This window comes from Vicugna pacos, chromosome 26, assembly GCF_048564905.1.
Source record: "Vicugna pacos chromosome 26, VicPac4, whole genome shotgun sequence".
Lineage (NCBI taxonomy): Eukaryota > Metazoa > Chordata > Mammalia > Artiodactyla > Camelidae > Vicugna > Vicugna pacos.
Genome location: NC_133012.1, coordinates 5108024 through 5120390, shown reverse-complemented (window position 1 = coordinate 5120390; position 12367 = coordinate 5108024). Strand labels below are relative to the sequence as shown.

At 37.3% G+C, this 12367-nt stretch overlaps 1 protein-coding gene across 5 annotated transcripts in view; it reads left to right on the top strand.

Moving 5' to 3' along the window:
* The window catches only part of LOC102545109 (disintegrin and metalloproteinase domain-containing protein 5-like), a 48070-nt gene that overhangs the window by 7094 nt on the left and 28609 nt on the right, over positions 1–12367 (top strand). For all 5 annotated transcript variants that reach the window (XR_012064370.1, XM_072950246.1, XM_015236708.3 and 2 more), the window contains exons 6-10: positions 851–1028; positions 1926–1991; positions 4649–4720; positions 4920–5083; positions 5877–5958. Coding sequence is in view for 4 of the 5 variants with exons in the window: in XM_072950246.1 (XP_072806347.1) it covers positions 851–1028; positions 1926–1991; positions 4649–4720; positions 4920–5083; positions 5877–5958 (562 nt within the window). In the remaining variant the exon portion in view is untranslated. The remainder of the gene's footprint in view (positions 1–850; positions 1029–1925; positions 1992–4648; positions 4721–4919; positions 5084–5876; positions 5959–12367) is intronic.

Sequence of the window (12367 nt, the reverse complement as noted above, 5' to 3'; positions counted from 1 at the left end):
TCCCTGTGCTCAGGCATGCCCATCTGTTTTACGCATGCTTTTACCCATGATGCACATAGAGAAACCTATGGAAGGGGTCTCAAACTGTAATGTTAATTACATTATAATGAGCATTGGGTCTAGTTAAGCTGGGTCCTTCTCTCCAGTGTGCAGCCATAGTACTTGATTTTAGCCAGCTTCTTTGCTGGCCTTCATTTAGAGAAAGTAAGTTTTTTGCAGCCCCTTATCCTGAGCTCAGGCTTATGGTTATTTTCTGGGTTGCTCCCTCCCCCTTCTCCACTTGCCTGGTGCTCATTTCTGTCTGCCTAACATTTTTCACTGGTTTCTTAATTTCCTAGGATGGTTGACAATTGTAGAATACCTGAGTCTGATAGGTACTTTGGCTCGGCTCACAGTCATTTTTAGGCAGGTGGTACCTTTAATTCAGGCCACACAAACAAATGATTTGGGACATTGAACATCAAGGGAGAGTTAGGTTTTTCAAAAAGAGGAAAGGGAGCTAAGACTAAGGAGGAGAGTGCCTGTAGATCCCAAAGGCTGGCTTAGAAAAATCGACACCATAAGTAGAGATCTTATCCTTTTTAAGCACATGGATGCATGCCACTAGCATGCTTTCTTTAAGATAATCAAAATGTTTCTGTTAGAACGTTTGTAATAAAAAGCCATATGTATCCTGTGTTATTGCTGGTCCAGTTCTGGAGTAACACCTCAAAGAATAAAGAGAGAAAGTACAAAAACTGAAGTGACTTTACATGTAGGAAAACTTTTTTTGGCCAACATTTCTCTTTAGAATATTAGATTATGATTCTGGTAGACTCATCTCAGACTTGTTTTGACTATGTTATTTCAGGGGAATATTGCAGTTTAAAAACGTCTCATATGGAATTGAACCAATGGAGGCTGTATCAGGATTCATGCACATGATTTATGAAGAAAAAAATGATGACAGTAATATTCCTCTGTTGTGGGAAAATGACACTTACAGCTATAGGAGGAACTCAGAGTATCCCATCAGAAAAGGTTCAGAAGTAAGTGTTGACTTTTATTTTAACTTTTTAGTATAATTTTATGAAATGAAAAATACTTTCAGAGCAAAATTTGTTGACTTGCAAATTTTAAGTTGATTTTACTTTTTCCTGATGGCCCTGCATGACTTTTAAAACGGATAGAGAATGAATTAAGTTCTTTGTAATGCCTGTAATTAGATGAAAGTTTAGCAAAAATTTAGGTAATTAATCTGGGAAATAGATATGTGAATATAGGATTAAATAAACCAAAAAACTAATTTTCATAGGTGGGCATTTGGATAATTAATGTAAATTATTCCCTTTCCTCAATTATTCTGATAATTCAGTGCAACTAATATGTGATTTAGATTTCTAAAGAAGTCTTTGTTACACGAGAATTCAGAAATGAATACTATCAGTGGCTTACATAAGGTTCATGTAAGGCAAGCTGATGAATTCTTCCTCACAAAGACCTGTAAGCTGCCATACATAACATTCCCGGCTCTAGTAAACTGCCATTGATTGTCAACTTCGGTAACATTTTTAAACTGCATTGTTTGTTAAAACTAGTTTCTAATAATTGGTAGCAGAAAACTGCCCATGTGGAAGATGACTATGAGAAATTATCATAAGGCTAAGAAAAGTTTTATGTTATAAACTTAATATTTCCAATTTCAGCTATTGCTGAAATCAAAATATATCTGGGTCTTTGTATAGCTTGGAATCTCATTGAAAATTCTTTAACCACAGGCACATTTTGGAGTGGAATTTTCTGCACGGAACCCACATTTTGTATTTTGCAAATCACTTTAATATGTAATCAGTAGCAATATGTCTCTCAGTTTTATCTCTGAACATAATTTCAATAGAAGGTAAATTTGTGGTAATTTCTCAGGACTCATGTTGTGTGTTTTTCAGAGGCCTCAATATTTCAAGTTATTCCCCCAGTATCTTGAGATGTATATTGTTGTGGATAAAAATATGGTAGGTCTTTTTTTACGCATTGTTATTTATAAACTATTGAACATTTGTCTTTAACTTGATTTCAGTGGTGTACTTGAGCAGGCAGCCCAGTCAGGGGCTCTGAATCTGCAGAGCAGAGACAGTGGCCCTGACTGGCCAGGGAGTTGAGAGTACAGTTCTTTCTGATTTAATACACAAATACCATTTCCATTCCGGGGACTGTTTTGCAGCCCAAGTTGGGCAAGAAACTTATTTAATTATGTAACTGGAGCCCTGGGACTCTGTGAAGCCCATCCTGCAGCTCCAATTGATGCAGGAAAACAGATGTGGGGCGTGAGAAGGGCTGTGTCCCAGGCTTTGGTTGAGCCCCTGGAATGTCCTCGCCAAGTGTGGGTCCTTGGCTTTGCGCAGGAAAGAATTCAAGAGCGAGCCACAGTTGAGTAAAAGTAGATTTATTCAGAGAGATACATTGAAAGGCAAGAGAAAGGCCATGAAGTGTGAGGGTTGGGTGCTCAGATTAATAGTAGGTACACATTCCATAGACAGAATGTGGGCCACCTCTGAAGAGGGAGAGAGAGGGGCGGCCGTGAGGTGCTGTGTTGCGTTTTTATGGGCTTTGTGGCTTCATATGCTAATAAGTGGAAGGACCAGTCTATGTAGCCTGGGGAAGGGGCTGGAATTCCCAGGAAGTTGGCCATTTCCCACTCTTTGACCTTTTGTGGCTAGCCTTTGCACTGCCATGGTGCCTGTGGGCGTGTTATCTATCATGTTAATATATTACAGTGGGCATATAATGAAGCTCAAGATTTACTAGGAGTTAAATCTCCCATCATCTTGAGCCTCAAGGCCTGCTGGGGGTGGAATCTTTCACCATTTTGATGTTAATTGCTGTAGCATTCCTTGAATGGCTGTGCCTTGCCCCTTTCCTGTCTCACAGAGCAGCACTTGAGCGGAGAGCCCATCAAGCTGTCCTGCCTATTTGCAGGGCCTCAGGCCAGTGAGCTTTGTGTATGCGTCTGCTTAATTTGAAAGGCTGGCTGGAATTGGTGCCTATGTGGAGGCTTCACCTAGGCAGAGAAACTGCTTCTTAGCCCAGCCCACTGCTGATTACAGCTTTCAGCCCACGTGACCAGGGACCCTGCCGAACATAGAGGATGCTGTGTAGCCCACAATATAACTCTGCTTACAGGCGCACTGAACAGAGAACTCAGCCCATGGCTTTCTGCGTCTGCAGAGCAAATCTGGTAGCCCCACCCGGCCAGGGAATTCAGTGCACGGTGCTGTCTGATTCAGGTCCTCAGACGTGAGCCACGGACGCCATGGGTTCATTCTGCTGCCACACCAGGGCAGGGAAGCTAACCATTCACTTAAGCCAAAAGGAGGAAAACATGTTATGGTGTTAAAAAGGGTTAAGATGATACAACTGTGGCCTTGGGGAAGGTTAAAACAGGCAAACAAGTGCAAATTTCACAAATTCTTCAGTGGAGGTAAGAATTTAAATCAAAACATCACATTCTACACCTCAAAGTTACATAATCTTATATGTCAATTATATTTCAAAAAGCTGAAAATAAAAAGAATTTGAATGTTTTCAAGTGTTATATATTAATAGTTTTATAGGAGAGTTCTTTAAAATGTTTCAGGAAGACAGTTCATATGCTAATATGATTCTGGGGTGTAGAAAAATATGCAACTGAATGTTAGGTAGTGTTGTAATATTTACTAAGCTGCGTTCATTTGCTCTATTATGACAAAACACGCATGCACACACAGCCAAGAAGCTCATCTTTCTTAAAGCTACAAACTTCTAAACAAAATGTTAAAACCTTTGATAGTATTTTAGTAGAAGGTAATGTTTTGACAAAGGAATAGACGATAGTTTAATATTAAGTAATGTATTAATGAAATGTATTGCATCAGTCGTTCAAAACACAAAAATCATTATCATTTTGGTATGCTTCAAAAAGGCTTTTGATAAAAATTCAACTTCATATTTTACAAAAGCTTTGGTAAATAGGAAGATTTATAAATAGGCATTTCTCAACATGATCTAAAATACTCATCATAAACTGAACACCACTTAATGATGAAATATTTGAGGTTTTCCAGTGAAAAATCAGGAGCAAAGCTCACATTCCTGATATCACCACTGTTATTTAATATTGTCCTGGCATTTTAAAGCCGTTGGACATAGAAAGAGCTAGTTGGAATAAAGAAGAAATTAGAACAGGAGTTACATGGGGATGTCAAAAATGTATCCTAACAAACTATCCATGATCACTTTGTGAGCCTCTCATTGAGGATTATTTCCTCTTTATGCATATTTTGTTGGTTTGTGATTATATGTGTTATTTTAGAAATGAGTATATTTTGAAATACCACATTTAAAAAATTTAATTCAATTATCATAAACAATTAATAATGCCACAAGTGCATTAAGCATTATTTAAAATCATGTTATTAAATGTTTTTATTATATAGACGAAATTATTGATTTAATCAATTTAAATAAATGATTACTTACTCATTTACATATACAAATGTAAATACACATTGCCTGGATCTCAGTTGGAATGTAGCCCTATGGCTATTTTAGAATACAGCATATTGTATGTGTAAAGCGTGTGTGATATCTTAATGGTACCCACTATTTTTTAATAATAATTTATTTTTTTCAGTTTGATTTCATAGGCTCTGATATAAAAGCTGTAACACAGAAGGTTATTCAGATCATTGGCTTTGTTAACAGTGTAAGTTTTTAAAAACTATTTTGTTTATATATTTTGTAAAAGTACAGGTGATATGACTTGATGTATATGGTATTTTGCTGTGCTTCTGAAGAGTTTCCACAATCAAAATATTGAATTAAATGTCTTAAATATACATTCATAAAAATGTAATATAATGTTCAAATTTATTTTTAAAATGTCATTTATTTTCTCCATTTAGATGCTTACCCAGTTAAAACTGACTGTTAGAATATCTGCCATAGAGATCTGGTCAAAAAAAAACAAAATTTCTACTATAGGAAATCCTAATTATATATTATATAAATTTTTAGAATGGAAATACAAATCTGTTACTCGGCCTCATCATACCGCATACTTATTTGCGTGAGTACAGTATTCCATATTTCTATAACATTAAAGAAATAACCCCGGATGATTTCATATGTTAATTATGAAAAATTAGCATTTACTTAATATATCCCGAGTTCTACAAATTTGGTAGGCACTATGGGATGGGGAAAAAAATGTAAGTTAAAGTCCTTGTCCTTAGGGAGCTAATATGAGGTAAGACTTAAAAACTTTTATAAACTGACATAAAATTACCTGATAAAAGTAAATTAAAAGTATGGAAATAACTAAACGAGATTAATTATGAGTGATACAATGTTTTGACTTCCCTTGGCTTTTATCTTTTACTGTTATCTTATCTCTACATTCTTGTCTCTCATCTGATTCATTTTTGTGTTTTTATTTTCTAATAATATGAATATGTGGAATGTTTGAAATATATGGAATGTAAAGTCTAATGCACAGAAAAATCTATTCATGTTTAGTGAATAAATGAATGAGGAGGTCACAGAAAATTGAATTTTCAGGGCTATCAATGTAGAGAGAACCAGAATAAAAATGATAACCGTTAGGGCAATGATATTTTGCATGAACTATTAGGCCTCATACTTACTATAATTCTGGATGTTTTTCAAATGCAAAATTTATAAATATATATTGAAATGGTCTTATCATTGAAGGTTTGAAAAAATGTATTTAAATAGTTTAATTCAGAGTAGCATGGTGCATAGCATATAGTAATTGTTAAATAATGTTTACCGCTATGAAAATTATTGTCATTAACAATATCACTCAAAATGCCATTAGGAGGAAAATTGTTATTTTTCAGCTTCAAGAAACATCCTACTTTTATAGGAGCCACATATCCTGGAAAAATATGTAATGAGAATTATGCTGGCGGAGTTGTTCTGGTGCGTAATCACTAACCAGTTTGCTCTCATTCTCGTGTTTCAAAATCTCCTAAATATTTTAAAGCACAAATAAATATATTATTGGTTTACTCATGCCTTGATAGTTTTTTATATTACTAATTTGACACGTGAAAGTTAAACTGTATAATTGCTTTAAAATACAGAATATCTATAAATTGAACTGATCTGAATATGAAATGATCATTTTGTTTTAAAAATGTATCTGCCTTTTAAAGTCAGTTTAATTGTTTTGAACAGTGATATGCTTGCATCAATATTTATTATATAATCAATGCAATTTTAATGTTAATTATTAAACATTATCAGTATTTCTCTCAAAACTAATAATTGGTATACACTCGTGCTTTTTTATTAAGTGACATTCATTGTTTTTTCTGTTTCATGGTAATTTTTATTATTGCATTCAATTCTTTGTTATATGTTTGGGAGGTGCAGACTCTTGTAGGAAGAAACAACAATCAAATATTCATAATCTGTTGTTTTCTGGAAAATGGGAATAAGCTTTTACAATGAAGTTATATTCCTTTTACAACAAGCTATATAAAAAGTAACAAAGGGAACTAACTTAACAGTGCTTTAGAAAAAGCAGTCCACACTATGATTTTTATACTGACCCATTTGCATATTTTGTTGACGATTAGTAGCACGTGCAATGATTCAAACTGCCATTGACACATTAGAATGATTTAAAATCTGTACTGGTGTTGGGCTGCACCCTGCTGGCCTGTACATGCCCAGCTTCAAGACCGAAGAAAGAGCCAAGAGTCAGCAACAGAGACATCAGTGGTTTAATGGATGGGGCATCTTACATGTCGGAAGCAAGGTCCTGGAGGGACACCCCACCACGTGTGGCTGACAGTGGGCTCCTGGGGTGGGGTAGGGGAGGTCATCAGTTACAGGGGGAATTGACATCAGGTTAGCTCATTGGTTACCAGGGAAACCAGCAGAGGGGCACGCCCTCGCCAACCCTTTGATAAGCAAAGGGGAGAGTTCTGATCTAAACCTAGAGCAGTGGGGCCTGGGGCAAGTATGTAGGAAGGTCAGTCATGTGAGTTGGTGTAGGTGAAGCAGGCACGGGTCAAGCAGGGATGCACAGAGAGCAAGGAATGGCCACCTTGACTGGCCTGACCACCAGCTGATATGTACTTGTTACCATGACTACAAAAGATGTACTAATTGATTAGGTAGATCTAAAACCCGTTCTGCAGGTGATTTGTTACCATGGCTAAAGAACAGTTACATATTTCCTAGAGATTTGTTTTTATTCTCAATCCCTGCTGTTGGTCTTCTTTCAGCCCAGGCTTGAGGAAGGACCACCAGCAGCTGTCTGGGTCTTTGCCACTGTTGTTAATTCTCCTGAAAACAGTGTTTCTTTGCTGAGAACTAATTGCTAGGTCACGTGCGTGTGAAGCAAATAAAGCAGATGATAGGAGTTGCTGAGTATAAATGGTTAGTGTGTGTTTTCCTGGTGCCGTTCTTCAGACTTCAATTGTGATTGGAATTTTTGTAATAAAATTTTGTAAAGGAAAAGAATTAATATATGAGTTAGGCAAGAATGCTTTAAAAGTGTCAGTATGAATTTAAAATATAAATATAAGTTTTTTTGATTTATTCTAATAACAAAGTTTGAAGATAAATTTTAAAAAGACAGATATCAATCATAATATTCTAAAATATTTTTTAAAAGTTAAAAATCAGTCCTTGAGTGTGGTAACTTTGTTAAATGTTTTGAAATCAGGTAGTTTAAGCCATCCAACTTAAAACTGCCATTGGAATTTTGGTAGGGATTGAATTGAATCTATAGATGGCTTTGTGTAAAATGGACATTTAAACAATATAAATTCTTCCAGTCCATGAGCATGGACTATCTTTCCATTTATTTGTGTCTTCTTCAGTTTTTCTTCAAAAAATTATAGTTTTCAGTGTACAACTCTTTCATAGCCTTGGTTAAATTTATTCCTAGGTATTTTGTTCTTTTTTAATACAGTTGTAAGTGGGAGTGTTTACTTAATTTCTCTTTCTGGTAGTGCATTATTAGTGTATAGAAATAACAGATTTTCTCGTATTGATTGTATGTCCAGAAACTACTGAGTTCATATATTAGTTCTAATGGTTTTTGTGTTTGTGTGTGTGGAGTTTTAGGGTTTTCTATATATAATATCATGTTATCTGACAATAGTGTCAGTTTTATTTCTTTCTTTCCCAATTTGGATGCCTTTTATTTCTTTTTCTTGCCTAATTGCTCTGGCTAGGACTTCCAATAATATATTTTATAAAAGTGATGATAGTGGGTATCCTTGTCTTGTTCCTGATCTTAGAGGAAAAGCTTTCAACTTTTCACCATTGAGTGTGATGTTAGCTGTGAGCTTGTTATATATGGCCTTTATTATGTTGAGTTACGGTCCTTCTATACCCATTTTATTGAGAGGTTTTTTTAAAATCATAAATGGATGGTGAATTTTGTCTATTTTCTATTCATTGTCCTTATTCCTTGTTTCTTGTTTCTTTTAAAAATCTTCCTCTTTTTTTTTTTTGCCTCGTGTGGTTTTAGTTGCACATTTTATATTATTCCATTTTCTCTCTTTTCTAGAATATCAATTATATTAAAAATATTTAAGCAGTTACCCTAGAGTTCACAATATACATTTACAACTAATTTAGTTGTAATATGGTTTGAGTTAATTAGACTAAACTAACTTAACTGAAGCAGAACAAACTAATCTAGTCGGGAAGGTTGTTTGAGTTTACCTGGAATCTGTTTCCATTAGGTGTGGAAAGACATGCAGACATGGAAATGACTGTCATGCAGGAAGAAGTTTATCATACATTTCCCTAGAAACAAGAGATCTGCTGCTCCACGCAGGGGCCACATGAGGAAGCACCATGTTTGGTCAGGAAGCATGGGGGGCGGGGAGGGGAAAATGTGGGCAAGAGCCTCTGTTGTGGTTTCTCTGGGAAGAAATGGTCAAGGCAGGGTAAGCAGGCCTAAGATTGGCTCGTTCAAGTAATTTCAGCAGGCTATGGTGCATAGAAGCTGTCCTTAGTAGTCTGGTCCCTAGCCCTGTGTCATTTTGGCAGGTGGACGGTGGCCTGGAGTATGTGAGTCTGATGAAGCAGGTGGTAGGGTGTGTGGGCTCTGGATGGATTGGTTCACATATGCTGTCTTTGTGCAGGATGCAGAGTCATCTCCAACAGGGAGGTCTTGGGCTGGAGTGATGTCGTTTGAGGTGCTAATATCTCTAGCAGTGAGACCCGGGGCCAGGGCAGTGTGGCTAGAGATGTGGAGCTAGCATATCCTTTTTAAGCTGTTACCTGCTTGAGTTAATGTAGGTGTTATTTTTGTGGCTCTGCAGTATTAAAATGATGAAGTACTTGTGTAATTTGAAGGCAGTGTTGGGCCTGGGACTTTGACTTATAAATATCTCTTAACCGAAGGGGCTGGTGGGTTCACAGCAAACAGAAGTGACATTGGCCTCTGTGCAGAGCCCGACTGGCACAGTTAAAGTCCACATCAGATGCACCTGGACCTAAAAGTGCCCAACAGTCCAACGTTTTACCTTATGAGGTGATGAGAAGAGTTCTGTTGTACATAGATTTTCAGTCATATGACCTGATGTTGGTGTATGTTGTTAATAGGTTGTCAGGTTGTCCTCCATTTAAAATATTTATGCCCTTGTTTGTGGCTCCATAATTCTGCTGTAGGCAGGCAGCCTCATTTGGACTTTTGCCTCAGTTGTTGGTTTGGTTGGCGACAGCCAGACCAGTCTTTGGGTTGTAAAGTCTGTATCAGCCAAACTCAGTGGCTTGTGAGCCTCTGCATTTGCCACGTGTGGGTGGAACAGTGGCTTTCTTGGAGGATTTGGGCCTCCAGATGGCAAACTCCTGAGAGCACTTGGACCAGTAGTAAAGAGATGAATAGTCAATAGAATGTTGTACAGCTGCACTTGTGAGGTTTTTTTTTTTTTTATTTTGTTTTGTTTCTTCATTTGCTTGTTTTTGTGGTAGTGGAAATTTAAGCTCAATTGGGTCTCTTATCAGATTATCGGCCGCCTGGGCAGTAAGGAAGTCTGTGGTTCCCAGATCCCAGAAGTGTATGTACCCTGGATCTGACCTCCAGCTCATATGGGAGGGGGCAAGATAAAAATTTAAAACAATAGGGAAGGCATAACTAAAGGACCTTGTGTATAATGAGTCTTTATATACATGGAATCAAGAAAGAACCCCCTTTAAATATAGGGAAGGAAAATGGAAAAAAAAATTTAAAGTTGGTGGGAGGTATGAGTCAGACAAAGGTCCTTGAATTAAGAGAGATTAAGAGCGTGGGCAATCTAGAGACCTCCTGGAGGGGATCCATTTGTTGGATTGGTTGGACTAGAGTTTGAAAAGGAATTGTTTGAGGACACTGTAATGTGTCTCAGTTCAACCAGCCATCTGGGACCTGTCAGAGACGTGAAAGTTATATTGAATGCCTGCCTTCTCGATGAGGCAGTGTTGTGTCTTCTGAGAAGCAAAACGCATTCCTTGGTTACTATTAATGATGTCTGTAACTAGGAAGGGAATAAAGCGTGTCCTACAAGGCCTTCTGTTTCGTGCTAAGAACTGTTTTTGCTCAAAAACTGGGATGCAGGAAGGAGAGAATGCTTGAGTTCAAGGAGTGTTCCAGTAAACCAAGTTTCTCTCTCTCTCTCTGAAGGTGGACTGCAATGTCTGACGCAGCAGTTCATTGTTGTTTTCTACCTCTTAGTGGCTGTGGTTGAACAACAAGCAGCCCAGGGCAGTGGGGGGAATAGAAACTTTAGGAACGTCTTCACGGGTCATTTGCATCTTTCTCCTCTGAACTGTTCTTTACTTGCCACTTCCTTACAATGCTGTCTTGCTCTTGGTCCATCAAGAACCAACAACTTTCAAAAAGTATTATTTTTAGAGCTGCTTTGGGTTCACAGCAAAACTGAGGGACAGTGCATAGATTATTCATCTATATCCCTTGCCCCTACATGCAGAGCCCCCTCCGTTGTCAACGTCACTCACCAGAGTGGCACACTTGTCACAAGCGATAGATGTACATTTACCCATTAAAGTTCAAAGTTTGCCTTGGGTTCCATCTTGATGTTCTACATTCTACGAGTTTGGTCAAATAATGCTATGGATCCATCATTATGGAATCATACATGGTATTTTCATTGCCTTAAAAGTCCTCTGTGCTCTGCCTATTAATTCCTTCCCTCCCCCCTGCAACCATGGATCTTTTTTGCCCTTAATTTTTTTTTTCTGGAATGTCATATAGTGGGAATTATATAAAGTATATTGTCTTTGCAGATTGGCTTCTTTCACTTTGTAATATGCATTTAAGTCTCCTCCATGTCTTCTCATGATCTTATAGCTCGTTTCTTTTTAGTGCTGAATAACATCCCATTGTCTGAAACATGCCACAGTTTACTTGTGTTCATTTACTGAAAGACATGGATGCTTGCAGGTTTCGGCAGTTACGAATAAAGCTGCTGTAAATATCTGTATGCAGATTCTGAAAGTAATCAAAAGGAAAACACCACCTATTGAGGGTGTATTAGATAACTAATAGTATTTTAGATAATATTATTTGAATAGTATTTAGATAATAATAGTTTAGATAATAGCTAATACTAATTAGGTGACTATTGCTATGTAACTGATAATACCAAACCTTAGCACATGGAAACAGCACAGTTCTGTGGGTCAGGAATCTGGGAGCAGCTTGGTGGGTAAAATGAAGATGTCAGCCAGGACTGTAGTTATCTCAAGATTCAACAGAGGGGATGTGCTTCCTGGGCTCAGCCATGCGGCTGTAGGAGGACCAGAAAATGTTTCCAAGCTCACACCTGAGGACCTCTCCACAGGCCTTCTTCACGACAGAGCAGCCACCTTCCCTCAAGGGAGTGAGACATAGAATCTAAGTCAGACTCTTTATAACCTGTCCTGCAAATGAAGACCCAGCACTTCTGCTACATTCAGTTAATTAGAAGCGGGTCAGTAGGTCCAGCCTGTGCTCAGTGGAGTGGAATACACAGGAACATAAATACCAGGAGGCGCGGGGGTCACTGGGACCCGTTGTAGACACTGTCAACTGCAAAGAGAATTTAGAATCGACTATTAAAGGATTAAAAGCATTTTACTTAAAATAGCTCAAAGAAGCGATGCAACATGGTATTTAAACTCTTAGATTTGCTAAGATAGCAGGTATTTGCATCAAGTAATGATACTTGGGAATTACTGTGTTATTCATCCATGTTTAGTAATATTTATGTAACTCTGCTACAGTTGCGTCTCCATAGGTATCTTGGATGCATTAATGAATTTTAAAATTGAGTTTTATATGCTAATTTTTGATTATAATAAATAATTTTTAATAACT